This window comes from Moschus berezovskii, chromosome X (assembly GCF_049115385.1).
Source record: "Moschus berezovskii isolate FMDL1 chromosome X, NW_MosBer_1.0, whole genome shotgun sequence".
Taxonomy (NCBI): domain Eukaryota; kingdom Metazoa; phylum Chordata; class Mammalia; order Artiodactyla; family Moschidae; genus Moschus; species Moschus berezovskii.
Window position 1 is genome coordinate 44716636 of NC_142488.1, and position 18579 is coordinate 44735214.

Below are 18579 nucleotides of genomic sequence, written 5' to 3' on the forward strand. Positions count from 1 at the left end.
TATCCTCCTGGCCTTGCATTTCTAGGCTCAACAGTGCTAATCTGCTTTGACCCCATGTTTTACTCATTATAGTCTCTGCACCAGCAGGACGAAAATTTTAACTATGGGACAAATTTTCCTGAGGACATTGCTCAAGACAGTTCTGAATATGGAAGTCGCCAGGAAAATTTTTTAAAAAGACATCCTTTTCCATAGTGTATTCTCTCAGGAATTTTCTGTCTCCTATCAATCCAACCATCCATCCATGCAATACACAGTGTTTAACACATGGTAAGTGCTAACTGCCATGCTAAGCCCTGGGAGGGACTGGGGTGTGTGTTTATTTTGGTACATATCGTGAGGTTCCGGTTTATGTTGCCATTTAGTAGACAGAAGCCTAAAGTATTCATTCCAGCACTTTTTACTGAAGTGAACTGACATTTCCCTTGTATCTCTGAAGACCTCCTTGATTTCCTACCAATATTAAGAGTGGAATTTATTTATGTATACGAGGCTCTGCCCCTGGGCGTTCTATTCTGTTCTAGAGACCCTGTACAAGAATATTTAAATCACGGTGGCGTTAAACACGTTTTAATATCTGATAGGGCCAGTTTCTGCGCAGTGCACATTTTTTTTTCCCCTTTCAGGAACGTGTTCGGGCCCGCGGCAGGGGGCGGGGTCGCGCCTCCTCCGCGGCTCTGGTTCCAGTGGAGCTTCACGGACGCAGAGATGGAAATCCCGAGGCTGCTCCGAGCTCGCGGGATGCGACAAAGCGGAGGGGCTGGGAGCCCCGAGGGCGGCGGCCGGATCCGCGGAGGTCCTGACCTGCGGGCCGGTCAGGCCCCGGCGCGCCGCCTCCTGCTGCTCCGGGGCCCTCAAGATGGCGGGCCCGGGCGGCGGCGTGAGGAGGCCAGCGCGGCTTCTTCGTGCCCAGGCCCGCGCCCGAGCCCGTTGGCGCTGAGGCCTGATCACGCTAGCGGCTGTGGCAGCGGCGGCGGCAGCGGCGGCGATGACTTCTTCCTGGTGCTGCTGGACCCGGTGGGTGGAGACGTAGATACGGCGGGCGCTGGCCAGGCCGCAGGGCCCTTGTGGAGGGAGGAGGCCGGGCTGGGCCCAAGGCTCCTGGGGGGCGAAAGCGGCGCGAACCCCGAGGGCCGCCCTGTGCTGGGTTCCAGCTGCCTGTCCGCTATCCCCGCCCCAGTCCCGGCCCTGGCCCCGATCCCCGCTCCAGGCCTGGGCCCTGCCGCGGCCTTCGCAGGCACAGTCACCATTCACAACCAAAATCTGCTGTTGCGCTTGGAGAACGGCGTCCTCACTCTGGCCACGCCCCCAACGCCTGCCTGGACGCCTGGGGTCGCCCCTGCCCCGCAGGCCAGGGGTCTGATAGCCCCGCAAGCTGGGATCCTGCACGCCGCGCAGCCTGGAGATTGTCCTGAGCTGCCGCCCGACCTCCTGCTGGCGGAGCGGGCAGAGCCTGCGCCTGCCCCAGCGCCCAAGGAGGAGGCGGAGGGCCCGGCTGCTGTTGAGAGACCCCGCGGGCCGCCAGGCCCGGGCCAGGGCGTGTTGCTGTATCTGTGTCCTGAGGTGCAGTGCGGACAAACCTTTGCCAAGAAGCACCAGCTGAAGGTGCACCTGCTGACACACAGCAGCAGCCAGGGCCAGCGGCCCTTCAAGTGCCCCCTGGGTGGTTGCGGGTGGACCTTCACCACCTCCTACAAGCTCAAGAGGCACCTGCAGTCACACGACAAACTGAGGCCCTTTGGCTGCCCAGCAGAGGGCTGTGGCAAGAGCTTCACCACCGTGTATAACCTCAAAGCACACATGAAGGGCCACGAGCAGGAGAACTCATTCAAATGTGAAGTGTGTGAGGAGACCTTCCCCACGCAGGCCAAACTCAGCACCCACCAGCGCAGCCACTTCGAGCCTGAGAGGCCCTACCAGTGTGCGTTTTCCAGCTGCAAGAAGACATTTATCACAGTGAGTGCCCTGTTTTCCCATAACCGCGCCCACTTCAGGGAACAGGAACTCTTTTCCTGTTCCTTTCCTGGCTGCAGTAAACAGTATGACAAGGCTTGTAGGCTGAAAATTCACCTTCGGAGCCACACTGGTGAGAGACCGTTCCTTTGTGACTTTGAGGGCTGTGGCTGGAACTTCACTAGCATGTCCAAACTCCTAAGGCACAAACGGAAGCACGACGATGACCGGAGGTTCATGTGCCCCGTGGAAGGGTGTGGGAAATCTTTCACAAGGGCTGAACATCTGAAAGGCCACAGCATAACCCACCTGGGCACGAAGCCTTTTGTGTGCCCGGTGGAAGGTTGCTGTGCCAGGTTCTCTGCTCGCAGTAGTCTCTACATTCACTCCAAGAAACACTTGCAGGATGTGGACACTTGGAAAAGCCGATGCCCAGTCGCCACTTGTAATAAACTCTTCACATCCAAGCACAGCATGAAGACACACATGGCCAAAAGGCACAACCTGCGTCAGGATCTCTTAGCTCAGCTGGAAGCTGCAAATTCTCTTACACCCAGCAGTGAACTTACCAGCCAGGGGCAGAGTGATCTCAGTGATGCTGAGCTCGTGTCTCTCTTCTCTGATGTGCCTGGTAATAGTTCTGCTGCAGTACTGGACACGGCATTGGTGAACTCTGGGATCTTGACTATTGATGTGGCTTCTGTGAACTCAACTCTGGCAGGAAACCTCCCTGCTAATAATAATAATTCCTTAGGGCAGGCGGTGGACCCTCAGGCCTTGATGGCCACCAGTGACCTTCCTCAAAGTTTGGATACCTCACTCTTCTTTGGAACGACACCAGCAGGTTTTCAGCAGGGTCCCTTAGATATGGATGATGTCGCAAGTCTAAGTGCAGGGCCGTTGGCATCTCTGAGCTCTTTGGCTGTGAAAAACTCCAGTCAAGAGCCCCAAGCTTTGATCCCTAGCAGTAAGCTAACAGTAGACACAGATGCTCTGACTCCTTCAAGCACCCTTTGTGAAAACAGTGTCTCAGAACTACTGTCACCAACCAAAACGGAATGGAATGTACATCCTGACTCTGACTTCTTTGCACAGGAGGAAGAAACCCAGTTTGGATTCTCCAATCCAGCAGGAAACCATGGGTCTCAGAAAGAAACAGATCTTATCACAGTGACTGGCAACTCGTTTTTGGTATGAACTAAACTCTGTTCATTCCTTGCCACGTGGCTTACTTTTATTGATGACACTCAGTTTTGAGAATATTCTGGACTGAATGCTTAAATACAGTCATTTCTTATAGGTCTGAAGGAAAACAGAGTCCTGGGCTACAAGTTTGGAGATTTAAATCCTGATCTTGAGTCTGGAACTTGCGGGTTGTGTGACCTTGAACAAGTCACTTATCCTATCTGAGCCTTAATTTCCTTATTTATAAGATGAGGTGGTTTGAATAGATTGTTCTTGAGGTCATTTTAGCTCTATTTTCTTGAGTTTGTGCTCTTTCTCATAAGTTTTAGGACCTTTTACAATGATTAACAACTGCATGTGCTGCTAATGTAAGGAAAAGTGCACTGAGAGTTAATGATCTGAATACATGGAACTGGTGTTTAACTTTAAAATTTTAGTGGAAATTTTTTGCAATTCCAAAATATCTCTAAAATCTAGTGGTAGTGCTTAAAAAAGAAAGCTGAAAGTCTGGGTTAGTTCTTTTTACGTTTTTATCTTTCTAGCGTTTTTTTTTTTTTTTTGATGGGAGGCTGTGTTGACGAAAGTGCCAAGTGTTTGATATGACTCAAAGTCAGAAATATTGACTTTGTGGTGTTGAAAAAGTGGCCTTAAATAAGTCATTTTCTCTTACTAACCCTTATTTCCCTAGGTGTCATGACTTCATTGTAATTTACACATACCTGATGCGTTGTAGACTTCCTTTTCTATCCTATTAGTTAGGTTTGGAGGGAAAATGTTTTGTACTTTGGCATGCTTTAGTGAAATTTTATGACCTTTTCTGCCTTCTCATTCCCTTCTTCAAAGATAAACAATTAGCATAGTTTAACATCATGCTTGTGCAGGCAATAATGCTTGATGCAGAAAAGGGAATCTCTGTCTCCCACAGATTAAGGAATTTTTACCATGCAATTCTCTGACTTTGCCATCCTGTTCATTAGACCAGGACTGTGTCTTTGCTCTGCCTTCAAAGCTGTCTTGTAGAGTGACAGGAAAGTTTGTGGTTCCAAGAAAATCTGGAAATGGACCAGAGTAAGATTTTCTTCCCTCTGTGCTCCAGAGAGTTCATTGTTTGCCTTCTTCCAGAGTTGGAATGAGAGATTTACTTTGCATTTTGAGTAAATATTATGTCTTACCTGAGCATAGCATTTTATAGTTTATGTAGCACTTTCACAACTGTTATAGTTGATCCTCACAATATTTTGAGATAATTGTGGCAAAGTTGCAACTATAAGTCATATTAATATTTACTTAACTCTTGTCTGTGTTTGTGTGTGTGTGTGTGTGTATGTAAGCACATCAACTTTCATTCTGCTCTTCAGAGTTTCATGGTAACTTTTGTTTATAACCACTTGTTCTGTTCCACCATAATTGATGTCTGTTACTTTCTGCCAGCTCTGCTCCCTCTCTAAACTATTCTCTCACATGTGCATTACATTCCTTGCCATGATCTCTGTTTTTTGAGTTAGGTAAGTTTTTTTCATGGTCACCATCTCTCAACCATTCAGGACATGGCCCATTTTTCAGTCCCAATATTTACTGCAAGTCTGAATTAAGAAATTATTTTCTGGAATTAGAGGTCAGAGTGTTTGTATATGAATCAAATAATAATGGACATATTTTATGTAAGGTTTTAGTGAGACATGTAGTTTTTTATTTTTCTAATTTTTTTAACTATGTAATTCTGCTAGCAAACACTATTGCTCTGAAGCATTCTAATCCAGTACTGTTTGTATGTATGTTTGTCAATAACAATTATTGTAGCACTTTGGCAGTGCACTTTATAATTTGCCATCTTGAAATGCATCTGTGCTAATTTTTAAATTGGTTGTACTCATTCAGTGAAAAAGCAAAAAGTATACATCAATTTGAAATCCAAGGAAATGGTCAGAGTGTAATTGTTTCTAACCGTTTAACAGTTCTCCCTCAGCACTTTCAAAAAATTTTAAGCCCATTTTAGAAATGTATTGTCTTTACTTAAGTCCAAGAGGACGGTCTTAAGCATCTGTTAATATATATAACCATAAAGACATTTTAAAATCCTGTCATTTTGTTTCTTTTATCCCTCATTAAAAATGATCTTAAAATATGCTTTTGTTACATTCTGTGGCATTGTCAAAAGGACAGGCTCTATTTTTCTTGAAGATAAATATATTGTATTTTTGGGCCCACATGGTTTCTTTCAGTCAATTTGATGAAAAGATTTCTTACTCAATACCTTTTTTCCAAACTGATGGTGAAAATAGCATGAAACTACAGTCAGAAGTATCACTACAAGCATAATTGTTATATTTTTGTTAGTGTTGGCATAAAATTGCCATTCAGAAGAAAACAATGGGGTATGATTTAATATGATCTCATTTGCTTTTTGGGCTTTTTCAGTCTTTGATTTATTAAAATTTTGCCAATTGAAATCCTAATAACAAAATACTTTGTAGAAAGGTTTGCATCCCCAGGGTGTTCATCATGAGTTAAAATACATTTATCTTGACATTTTTACCTTAATCTCACTATCAGTTCAGTTTAGTTCAGTCGCTCAGTCGTGTCTGACTCTTTGCGACCCCATGAATCACAGCACGCCAGGCCTCCCTGTCCATCACCAACTCCCGGAGTTCACTCAAACTCATGTCCATTGAGTTGGTGATGCCATCCAGCCATCTCATTCTCTGTCGTCCCCGTCTCCTCCCACCCCCAATCCCATAATTGGAAGCCTTGAGTAATAGAAGTGAAACTTGATAGAATATAAGGGTCATTTTTCTCTGGATCAAATACTTCATATTCCTATCCAAGAAAAATAAAAGAAGGGTATTTATGACTATTCCTTGATTCCAGATAAAGCATTGATTAATTCCCTGTTTGTGAATATCCATAATCCCTTTGTAATTACTGACATCAAACAAATCTACTTGATGATTTGGTAATAAAAGCTAATTTGGTTGCAGCTCACTCAAACTATTGATAACAGTGAAATGAGCTGAAATTTATGTAATTCAAGGTTCTGAATTAAAGATTTGCTTAATAATTTTTTAGAAAGTGAAATATGTTATGCACATTTAGAGAACAAGTTATCAAGCACTTTGTCAGAACACATCTATATATTAAAAGCAAAACACTTATTACAAATGAATTTTTTTTTAATTTTTGAAATCTAAGTTGATTTGGTAATATTATAAGCTTATTGTATATTTCATGCTAATTTACTGCCTATATGCAAAATATAAGATAGAAGAGTACTAGAGATTCAGATTGGAGAAGGCAATGGCACCCCACTCCAGTACTCTTTCCTGGAAAATCCCATGGACATAGGAGCCTGGTAGGCTGCAGTCCATGGGGTCGCTAAGAGTCAGACACGACTGAGCAACTTCACTTTCACTTTTCACTTTCATGGATTGGAGAAGGAAATGGCAACCCACTCCAGTGTTCTTGCCTGGAGAATCCCAGGGACGGGGGAGCCTGGTGGGCTGCTGTCTATGGGGTTGCACAGAGTCAGACATGACTGAAGTGACTTAGCAGCAGCAGCAGCAGAGATTCAGATAAGAGGAATAAAATGTGAGCTACTTCTTAATTTTGGCGAGGAAATGCGAATTTACGTTAAATATTTCACTTCAAAACAATATTGACAAGTGTGTTTTCAGACATTAAAGTAATGGCTTGGAGGAAAGGAGTAGCAATAGCTATGCTTTAACGTATGGTTAGATTTAATTACATAGATAAGAAAATAGATAAATTCCAGTCAGAAAAAAAGCACAAGGAAAGAATTTGAAATGCAATTGGCCACAAAACACTTGGAAAGACAACTAGCTCAAAGGCAGGATGCATGTTTGATAAGTGCTAGGTCTTAGGATTAGACTGCAAATATGGAACCAATCTCTGAAGAACTATGAAAAACAGTCACACTGCATAGGACTTTATTCTGGACATGTTTAAGAGTCAGTGAAAATATTAATATTTAAGAAGAGAAGTTAAGTGATGAATATATAGAAAGTCTAATATAGTAGACTTGTACAATGTGAATTTGGTTAGGGGCAATAGGAAAATAATTTAGGACTCTAATAATTTCAGGGTTCTGTGATGAAGGCTTGGACTGGAGTTGGCAGAAAAGGACAGATTGGAGATGTTTCTAAATTGGAGAAACATATAACTTGGTGACTCACTGAATATATGAGACATTTATGAGAGAACAGAAGATCAGAAATGATGCTTCAAGGATTTTTTTTTTAAAACTAAAACTTACATTTCATTAACATAAACAAAAGTTTTGGTATTGACTTTTTTCAGGAATATATACTGAAAGAAAATTAATTTAGAGCATGTTTAATTTATTGAGAAGTGAAGAATCAGTTATCCCTGAATAAACTATACATATTGTGGGTTATACACACCATTAGACAGGGGCCATTTCATCTCTCTTGGCTCCTTCATATAGTCTCAGATTTACATTCAATGTCTGTACTCTGGTTTGCCTTTGAGTATTAATATCTGCAGTCATCTTCAACCTCATACAACACCCTCCCACAATACTCTGCATCAAAATGTACTATGTTACCTCGTCTGACAATTTTTTCTTACAATTCTCTTCCCTACAATGGATATTCAACAGATGTTTTATATAATATAATAAATCACTTCTCCAAAATTGACAGGTGCTGTGCAGTCAGACACGACTGAGTGACTGAACTGAACTGAACTGTGTAGTCATTACTTTCAATAGTTCCTCTATATAAACTCTGCTAGATTGAATTTTACCTATATTTTTCTCATATTAGAAGAGATAGGACCAGAATTGTCCAAAACTAACTTCCATGTGATCCTTGGGGCTCCTTATTAATGATTCCCTCTGTGACTAACAATGTGGTGTAGTAACTCAGTCACATGGATCACATCCTTTCTTATTTATATATCCTGGCATATTTTCCCATTTTTTTGTTAACTTTACCACTAGTGGTGATAACTCAGATGGAATGGAGTCCAAAGAAAAAGTGAGAGAACAAAAAAGTAGCATAAATAATTATGTAGCAATTATATTTTGTTTGATGGTGAAGTTTGCCATCTGATTGTTCTGTCATCAACAGAACACTTCATCTCATTCTGATTTTCTGCTAACATTTCAGTCAGTTCAGTTCAGTTGCTCAGTCGTGTCTGGCTTTTTGTGACCCCGTGGACTGCAGCATGCCAGGCTTCGCTGTCCACCACCAAGTCCTGGAGCTTGCTCAAACCCATGTCCATAGAGTTGGTGATGCCATTCAACTATACCATCCTCTGTCATCCCCTTCTCCTCATGCCTTCAGTCTTTCCCAGCATCAGGGTCTTTTCTAAGGAGTCAGGTCTCTGTATCAGGCGGGCAAAGTACTGGAGCTTCAGCTTCAGCATCAGTCCTTCCAATGAACATTCAGGGCTGATTTCCTTTTCAATTGACTGGCTTGATCACCTTGCAGTCCAAGGGACTCTCAAGAGTCTTCGCCAACACTACAGTTCAAAAGCATCAAATCTTGAGCACTCAGCTTTCTTAATATTCAAACTCTCATGTCCATACATGACTAAAAATAACCGTAACTTTTAGTAGATGGATCTTTGTTGGCAAAGTAATGTCTCTGCTTTTTAATATGCTGTCTAGGTTAGTCATAGCTTTTCTTTCAAGGAGCAAGCATCTTAATTTCATGGCTGCAATCACCATCTGCAGTGATTTTGGAGCCCAAGAAAATAAAGTCTGTCACTGTTTCCATTGTTTCCTCCATCTATTTGCCATGAAATAATGGGACTGAATGCCATGATCTTAGGTTTTTGAATGTTGAGTTTTAAGCCAGCTTTTTAACTCTCCTCTTTCCCTTTCATCTAGTGGCTCTTTAGTTCCTCTTCACTCTATGCCATAAGGGTGGTGTCATTTGCATATCTGAGGTTATTGATATTTCTCCTGGCAATCCTGATGCCAGCTTGCGCTTCATCTAGCCTGGCATTTTACATGATGTATTCTGCATATAAGTTAAATAACCTGGGTGACAATATACAGCCTTGATATACTCCTTTCCCAATTTGGAACCAGTCTGTTGTTCCATATCCAGTTTTAATTGTGGCTTCTTGACCTGCATACAGATTTCTCAGGAAGCAGGTAAGGTGATCTGGTTTTCCCATCTCTTGAAGAATTTTCCACAGTTTGTTGTGATCCACACATTCAAAGACTTTTTTGTATTCAATAAAGCAGAAATAGATGTTTTTCTCACTCATGTCCAACTCTTTGCAACTCTATGGTCTATACAGTCCATGAAATTCTCCAGGCCAGGATACTGGAGTGGGTAGCCTTTTCCTTCTCCAGGGGATGTTCCTGACTCAAGGAATTTTTCACAGCAATCTTTTTCACAGCTTTTCTTCCAAGGAGCAAGGTAACATTTATGGACCTGAAAAAACACTTGGCCTACATAGAAAACCATTCACTATTTTAAACAAAGCAAGACAGTGATTTTAAGAGCACTAATAAAGTGTGAATCCCTTAGGAATATCTCTTACTGTTATCAGCTTTTTAAGAAGTGGATAATTATTGAGTGCTTACTCTGTGTGAGACACTATAAAGTTTAAAACAAGCTTGCATGCATGCTAAGTTGCTTCAGTCGTGTCTGACTTTGTGAGCCTATGGACTGTAGCCTGCCAGGCTCCTCTATCCATGGGATTCTCCAGGTAAGAATACTGGAGTGGGTTGCCATGTTGTCCTCCAGGGCATCTTCCTAACCCATGGATTGAACTTGTGTCTCTTACATCTCTTGCATTGGCAGGTGGGTTCTTTACAATTCATTCAAACAAACATTTTTGAGCACATATTTGACAATCTGTTCTTATGCTCACAAACATTATTATATAAGTAAAGAAAACTCAAGCAATGAAAAATAATATATAGTCAAGTTCTAAATGCTTATAGTTTAGAATGATAAAGATTTAAATAGCAGCTGTCATTCTTAGAGTATGGACTAAAAATTATGATAAAAATTTCAGTACACAGATTATCAAAGGTACTTCAAAAATTTTTAAGAATCTAAACTTTAATTTTGGATACAGCAATTAGATTAAACTATCCTAAATTAAAATTTAAACAAAATTTTGAGTGGTACTTAAATAATTATAGCAGAATCCTTTGGCAAATACATTTTAAGTTATGTTTTACTTTTATTTATTCTATATGGAATCCTGAATGTAGTATTATATATGAAAGTGATTTTATGGAAATCATATAAAATAAACGTCATTTTCAAAGAGAAAACTATAGATAATAGTACTAAGATAAATAAAATTTCTTAACACAGTTGGAAAAGAGAAAAAAGTCCATCATAGCAAAACATAACTCTCTTTAGTGACAAGCAGCACTGTGTTTCCGAGATGAAAAACAATTACAAATGGTAGCAAAAACAAAGACATTTCAGCTCTAGGCATTCTCCCTTTAGAATGAAGCCAAAAAATTGTTAATCTTTAGCAGGTTCTATTTCCCTTTCTTGTTTAGCCGGTACAATGGAGGGATAACTGTGGTATGAAACAACATTATGCTGGATGTGGAAGAAGGAAGCTGGTTACCTATCTGTTTGTGGGGAATTAGCCAAAACAGAGAGCTGAAGTGGAAATTCCTCAGGCAATGACTCAGTGAATAGAGTAAAAGTTCATTCCAGGATAGTTCCAATTTTAGATTGTGTACTGCTGGACAGATATTTTTTCCTCTTGATTCATGTTGGAATTAATACCAAACATAGCATTTGGTGTTTCTAAGGAAATGCAACATGTTTTCTCCCTTAAAGTCACTTTATGTCCCTGTGCTTCTTGGAGATTATTATTATTACTTTATTGTTAATTATCAATAATATAAATAAGAACTGTTATCAGATGCCATGACATACTAATAGAACAAAGGGGATGTCATAGTTATTATTTTTTCCTCACTTACCAGAAGGTTTATTAAGTAAAACTTGTTTTTCTATATAATTTCCTTTGAAGATTCACTTTCCCATGGCTATGTCATTGTTTATGTACTTAGAAAGCAATAGGACTTGGAAGCATTGTTAAAATATTACTGTTTTTGCAATTATAACCTTAGTAATTTGGCTACCTTGAAAATGGAGAAACCTAGGCCAGATGTAAAACTATTTCCCTGGCAGGGCATATGGAAAGGAATGAAGGATAAATTCATTGGGAAAAAAAGAAATTCCTTTGTTATTAAATCAGACTTTGTTTTATCAATCCTTCTGATTAAACTTGTATATTTTACAGCATATTATAGTCTGCTTTCAGAAGACTCTATGTACAGGATTGAGTCTTTCTTTAGATGGATGAGACTTTAAAAATTTGGTGACTTTTAATATATGTAATATTTATTGAATTATAATTGGCATATAATATAATATTAGTATCAAGTGTACAACAGAGGGATTTAACAATTTTTCTTTTTTTTACTTTTAATTAGTTTGGTTCACTTCAGTTGCTCAGTCATGTCCGACTCTTTGCGACCCCATAAAGTGTGGCATGCCAGGCCTCTCTGTCCATCACCAACTCCTGGATGCCACACAAACCCATGTCCATTGAGTAGGTGATGCCATCCAGCCATCTCATTTGTCGTCCCCTTCTCCTCCTTCCCTCTATCGTTCCCAGCATCAGGGTCTTTTCAAATGAGTGGGCTCTTCGCATCAGGTGGCCAAAGTATTGGAGTTTCAGCTTCAACATCAGTCCTACCAATGAACACCCAGGACTGGTCTCCTTTAGGATGGACTGGTTGGATTTCCTTGAGTCCAAGGGACTCTCAAGAGTCTTCTCCAACACCACAGTTCAAAAACATCAATTCTTCGACACTCAGCTTTCTTTATAGTCCAACTCTCACATGCATACATGACCACTGGAAAAACCATAGCCTTGACTAGACCGACCTTGGTTGGCAAAGTAACGTCTCTGCTTTTTAATATGCTGTCTATGTTGGTCATGAGGAATAAGCATCTTTTAATTTCCTGGCTGCAATCAGCATCTGCAGTGATTTTGGATCCCCCCAAAATAAAGTCTGACACTGTTTCCACTGTTTCCCCATCTATTTCCCATGAAGTGATGGGACCAGATGCCATATTCTTAGTTTTCTGAATGTTGAGCTTCAAGCCAACCTTTTCACTCTCCTCTTTCACTTTCATCAAGAGGCCTTTGAGTTCCTCTTCACTTTCTGCCATAAGGGTGGTGTCATCTGCATATCTGAGGTGATTGATATTTCGCCCGGCAATCTTGATTCCAGCTTGTGCTTCTTCCAGCCCAGTGTTCCTCATGATGTACTCTGCATATAAGTTAAATAAGCAGGGTGACAATATACAACCTTGATGTACGCCTTTTCCTATTTGGAACCAGTCTGTTGTTCCATGTACCATTCTGACTGTTGCTTCCTGACCTGCATACAGGTTTCTCAAGAGGCAGGTCAGGTGGTCTGGTATTCCCATCTCTTTCAGAATTTTCCACAGTTTATTGTGATCCACACAGTCAAAGGCCTTGGCATAGTCAATGAAGCAGAAATAGATGTTTTTCTGGAACTCTCTTGCTTTTTCCATGATCCAGCGGATGTTGGCAATTGGATCTCTGGTGCCTCTGCCTTTTCTAAAACCTGCTTGAAAATCTGGGAGTTCATGGTTCACATATTGCTGAAGCCTGGCTTGGAGAATTTTGAGCATGACTTTACTAGCGTGTGATATGAGTACGATTGTGCGGTAGTTTGAGCATTCTTTGGCATTGCCTCTCTTTGGGATTGGAATGAAGACTGACCTTTTCCAGTCCTGTGGCCACTGCTGAGTTTTCCAAATTTGCTGTCATATTGAGTGCAGCACTTTAATAGCATCATCTTTCAGGATTTGAATTAGCTCAACTGAAATTCTATCACCTCCACTAGCTTTGTTCGTGTGATGCTTCCTAAGGCCCACTTGACTTCACATTCCAGGATGTCTGGCTCTAGGTGAGTGACCACACCATCGAGATTATCTGGGTCATGGAGATCTTTTTTGTCTAGTTATTTTGTGTATTCTTGCCATCTCTTCTTAATATCTTCTGCTTCTGTTAGGTCCATTTCTGTCCTTTATCAAGCCCATCTTTGCATGAAATGTTCCCTTGGTATCTCTAGTTTTCTTGAAGAGATCTCTAGTCTTTCCCATTCTATTGTTTTCCTGTATTTCTTTGCACTGATCTCTGAGGAAGGCTTTCTTATCTCTCCTTGCTATTCTTTGGAACTCTGCATTCAAATTGGTATATCTTTCCTTTTCCCCTTTGCTTTTCATGTCCCTTCTTTTCACAGCTATTTTTAAGGCCTCCTCAGACAGCCGTTTTGCTTTTTTGCATTTCTTTTTCTTAGGGATGATCTTGATTTCTGTCTCCTGTACAATGTCATGAACCTCTGTCCATAGTTCATCATTTTCTTTTTCATTTATATTTTTTGAAGTTAATTGCTTTGCAGAATTTTGTTGTTTTCTGTCAAACCTCAAGATGAATCACCCATAGGTATACATATATCATTTCCATTTTGAACCTCTGTCCTATCTCCCTCCCCAACTCACTGTTCTAGATTCATACAGAGACCCTGTTTGAGTTTCCTGAGCAATTCCAGTTGGCTATCTATTTTACATTTGGTAATGTAAGTTTCCATGTTACTCTTTCCATACATCTCACCCTCTCCTCCCCTCTCCCCATGTCCATATGTCTATTCTCTATGACTGTCACTCCACTGCTGCCTTGTAAATAAGTTCTTTGGTACCATTCTTCTAGATTCTGTATATATGTGGTAGAATAAAATATTTGTCTATCCCTTTCTCACTCACTTCACTCTGTATAATAGGTTGTAGGTTCACCCACCTCATCAGAACAGAATTAAATGCTTTCCTTTCATGGCTGAATAGTGTATATGTATCACAACTTCTGTATCCATTCATCTGTTGATGGATATTTAGGTTGCTTCCATGTTCTAGCTATTGTAAATAGTGCTGCAATGAACAATGGGATACAAGTGTCTTTTTCAATTTTGGTATCCTTAGGGTATATGCCTAGGAGTGGGATTCTTGGGGCATATGGTGGTTTTATTTCTAGTATTTTTTTCTCTCTTTTTTTAAATTGGAGGCTAATTATTTTACAATATTATATTGGTTGGTTTTGCCATACATTGACATGAATCGGGAATCTCCATACTGTCTTCCATAGTGGCTGTATCAATTTACATTAACCAGCAGTGCAAGAGTGTTCCCTTTTCTCCACACCCTCTCCAGCATTTACCGTGTGTAGAATTTTTGATGATGGCCATTCCGGCTGGTGTGAGATGATATCTCATTTTAGTTTTGATTTGCATTTCTCTAATGCTGGGCTGGAAGAAGCACAAGCTGGAATAAAGATTGCCAGGAGAAATATCAATAACCTCAGATATGCAGATGACACCACCCTTATGGCAGAAAGTGAAGAGGAACTCAAAAGCCTCTTGATGAAAGTGAAAGAGGAGAGTGAAAAAGTTGGCTTAAAGTTCAACATTCAGAAAACTAAGAGTATAGCATCTGGTCCCATCACTTCATGGGAGATAGATGGGGAAACAGTGGAAACAGTGTCAGACTTTATTTTTTTGGGCTCCAAAATCACTGCAGATGGTGATTGCGGTCATGAAATTAAAAGACGCTTACTCCTTGGAAGGACAGTTATGACCAAACTAGACAGCATATTAAAAAGCAGAGACATTACTTTTTCAACAAAAGTCCATCTAGTCAAGGCTGTGGTTTTTCCAATGGTCATGTATGGATGTGAGAGTTGGACTGTGAAGAAAGCTGAGCACCGAAGAATTGATGCTTTTGAACTGTGGTGTTGGAGAAGACTCTTGAGAGTCTCTTGGACTGCAAAGAGATCCAACCAGTCCATCCTAAAGAAGATCAATCCTGGGTGTTCTTTGGAAGGACTGATGCTGAGGCTGAAAGTCCAATACTTTGGCCACCTCATGCGAAGAGTTGACTTGTTGGAAAAGACCCTGATGCTGGGAAGGATTGGGGGCAGGAGGAGAAGAGGATGACAGAGGACGAGATGGCTGGATGGCATCACCGACTCGATGGACATGAGTTTGAGTGAACTCCGGGAGTTGGTGATGACAGGGAGTTCTGGCATGCTGCGATTCATGGGCTCACAAAGAGTCAGACATGACTGAGCGACTGAACTGAACTGAAATGAATAATGAGTGATGTTCAGCATCTTTTCATGTGTTTGTTAGCTATATGTATGTCTTCTTTGGAGAAATGTCTCTTTAGGTCTTTGTCCTGTTTTTTGATTGTTTTTTTTTGTTTGTTTGTTTGTTTTTTCTGGCATTGAATTGTATGAGGTGCTTGTGTATTTTGAAAATTAATCCTTTGTCAGTTGTTTCAATTGCTATTATTTTCATCCATTCTGAGAGTTTCCTTTTCACCTGGCTTATAGTTTCCTTCTTTGTGCAAAAACTTTTAAAATTATTCAGGTCCCACTTATTTGTTTTTTTTTTTTTTGCCAGTTTTATTTTATTATTTTATTTTTTTTCTGATTAGATTTTATTTATCTATTTATTTATTTTTATTGGAGGCTAATTGTTTTACAATGTTATATTGGTTGGTTTTGCCATACATTGACATGAATCCGCCCCGGTGTACATGAGTTCCCCTTCCTGAACCCCCCTTCCACCTCCCTCCTCCCTTTATCCTCCCTCTGGGTCATCCCCGCACACCAGCCCTGAGCATCCTGTAACATGCATCGACCCTGAACTGGTGATTCGTTTCACATATGACAACATACATGTTTCAGTGCCATTCTCCCAAATCATCCCACCCTCACCCTCTCCCACAGAGTCCCAAAGACTGTTCTATACATCTGTGTCTCTTTTGCTGTCTCGTATACAGGGTTATCATTTGCATCTTTCTAAATTCCATATATATGCGTTAGTATACTGTATTGGTGTTTTTCTTTCTGGCTTACTTCACTCTGTATAATTTTGTCTTTATTTCCATTACTCTAGGAGGTAGGTCATAGAGGTCTTGCTTTGATTTGTGTCATCGAGTGTTCTGCCTATATTTTCCTCTAAGTGTTTTTTTTTTAATTTATTTAAATTGGAGCCTAATTACTTTACATTATTTTATTGGTTTTGCCATACATTGACATGAATCTGCCCTGGGTGTACATGTGTTCCCCATCTTGAACCCCCCTCCCACCTCCCTAGTTTCTGGTCTTACACTTAGGTCTTTAATCCATTTTGAGTTTATCTTTGTGTATGGTGTTAGAAGTGTTCTAATTTCATTCTTTTACACGTAGCTATCCAGTTTTCCCAGTACCACTTATTGAAGAGGCTGTCTTTGCCCCATTGTATATTCTTGCCTCCTTTGTAAAAAATAAGGTACCCGTAGGTGCATGGGTTTATTTCTGGACTTTCTGTCTTCTTCCATTGGTTTATAATTCTGTGTTTGTGCTAGTACCATACTGTCCTGGTGACTGTAGCTTTGTAGTATAATCTGAAGTCATGAAGGTTGTTTCCCCCAGTTCCATTCTTCTTTCTCAAGACTGCTTTGCCTATTTGGGGTCTTCTGTGTTTCCATATGAATAGTGATATTTTTTGTTTTAGTTCTGTGAAAAATGTCATTGGTAATTTGATAGGTAGGGATCACATTGAATCTGCAGATTGCATTTGGTAGTATATTCATTTTCACAATATTGATTCATCCTACCCAGGAACGTGGAATATCCCTCCATCTGTTTTCTTTTGTCTTTTTAGGGAAGTTTATTCCTAAAGATTTAATTCTTTTGCTGAAATTGTGAATGGGATTGATTCCTTAATTTCTCTTTCTGATTTTCCATTTTTTGGTATATAGAAAAACAAGTGATTTCTCTGTATTGGTTTTATATCCTGCAACTTTGCTAAATTCACTGATTAGGTCTAGTAATTTTCTGGTGGTGTCTTTAAGTTTTTCCATATAGAGCATCATGTCATCTGCAAACAGTGAGAGCTTTTCTTTTCTGATCTGTATTCCGTTTATTTATTTTTCTTCTCTGATTGCTGTAGCTAGGACTTCCATAACTATGTTGAATAATAGTGATGAATAGTGATACCCTTGTCTTTTTCCTGATCTTAGGGGGAATGCTTTCAGTTTTTCACCATTGAGAATAATGTTTGCTTTAGGCTTATCGTATATGTCCTTTTCTATGTTGAGGTAGGTTTCTTCTATGCCCATTTTTCCGAAGAGTTTTAATCATAAATGGGTGCTGAATTTTGTCAAAGGTTTTTTCTGCATCTGTTGAGATTGTCATATGATTTTTATCTTTCAGTTTGTTAACATGGTGTGTCACATTGATTAATTTGCATATATTGAAGAATCCTTGCATTCCTAGAATAAACACAACTTGGTCATGCAGTATGAACTTTTTGATGTGTTGCTGAATTCTGTTTGCTAAACTTTTTGTTGGGAATTTTTGCGTCTATGTTCAACAGTGATATTGACCTACTGTAGTTTTCTTAGTTATGTTGTCTTTGTCCGGTTTTGGTATCAGGGTAATGGTGGCCTCGTTGAATGAGTTTGGAAGTGTTCCTTCCTCTGCAATTTTTTGAAAGAGCTTTCAAGGATAGGTATTAGCTCTTCTCTAAATGTTTGATAGAATTCTCCTGTGAAACCATCTCGTCCTGGGCTTTTGTGTTTTGGGAGACTTTTTTGTCACAACTTCAATTTCAGTGCTTGTAATCAGGTTGTTCATAATTTCTATTTCTTCCTGGCTCAGTCTTGGAAGATTGAACTTTTCTAAGAATCTGTGCATTTCATCCAGGTCATTTATTTGATTGCCATATGCAAACACCCTCTTCCAACAACACAAGAGTAGACTCTACACATGGATATCACCAGATGCTCAACACCGAAATCAGACTTATTATGTTCTTTGCAGCCAAAGATGGAGAAGCTGTATACACTTAGCAAAAACAAGACCAGGAGCTGACTGTGGCTCAGATCATGAACTCCTTATTGGCAAATTCAGACTTAACTTGAAGAAACTAGGGAAAACCACTAGACCATTCAGATATGACCTAAATCAAATCCCTTATGATTATACAGTGGAAGTGAGAAATAGATTTAAGGGACTAGATCTGATAGATAGAGTGCCTGATGAACTCTGGACGGCGGTTTGTGACATTGTACAGGAGACAGGGATCAAGATCTTCTCCATGGAAAAGAAATGCAAAAAAGCAAAATGGCTGTCTGGGGAGGCTTTACAAATAACTGTGAAAAGAAGAGAAGCAAAAAGCAAAAGAGAAAAGGAAATATATAAGCATCTGAATGCAGAGTTTCAAAGAATAGCAAGGAGAGATAAGAAAGCCTTCCTCAGAGAGCAATGCAAACAAATAGAGGAAAACAACAGAATAGGAAAAACAAGAGATCTCTTCAAGAAAAT

At 40.2% G+C, this 18579-nt stretch overlaps 1 protein-coding gene across 4 annotated transcripts in view; it reads left to right on the plus strand.

The window, feature by feature from the left end:
• Positions 1-619: 619 nt before the first annotated feature.
• The window catches only part of LOC129564277 (zinc finger X-linked protein ZXDB-like), a 108479-nt gene continuing 90519 nt past the window's right edge, over positions 620-18579 (plus strand). For 2 of the 4 annotated variants that reach the window (XR_008687461.2, XR_008687462.2), the window contains exon 1: positions 621-3144. Coding sequence is in view for 1 of the 4 variants with exons in the window: in XM_088834347.1 (XP_088690473.1) it covers positions 709-3150 (2442 nt within the window). In the remaining 3 variants the exon portion in view is untranslated. Of the gene's footprint in view, positions 9602-18579 lie in introns of those variants that run through there. The other 2 variants (XR_008687463.2, XM_088834347.1) reach the window with 2 other exon arrangements.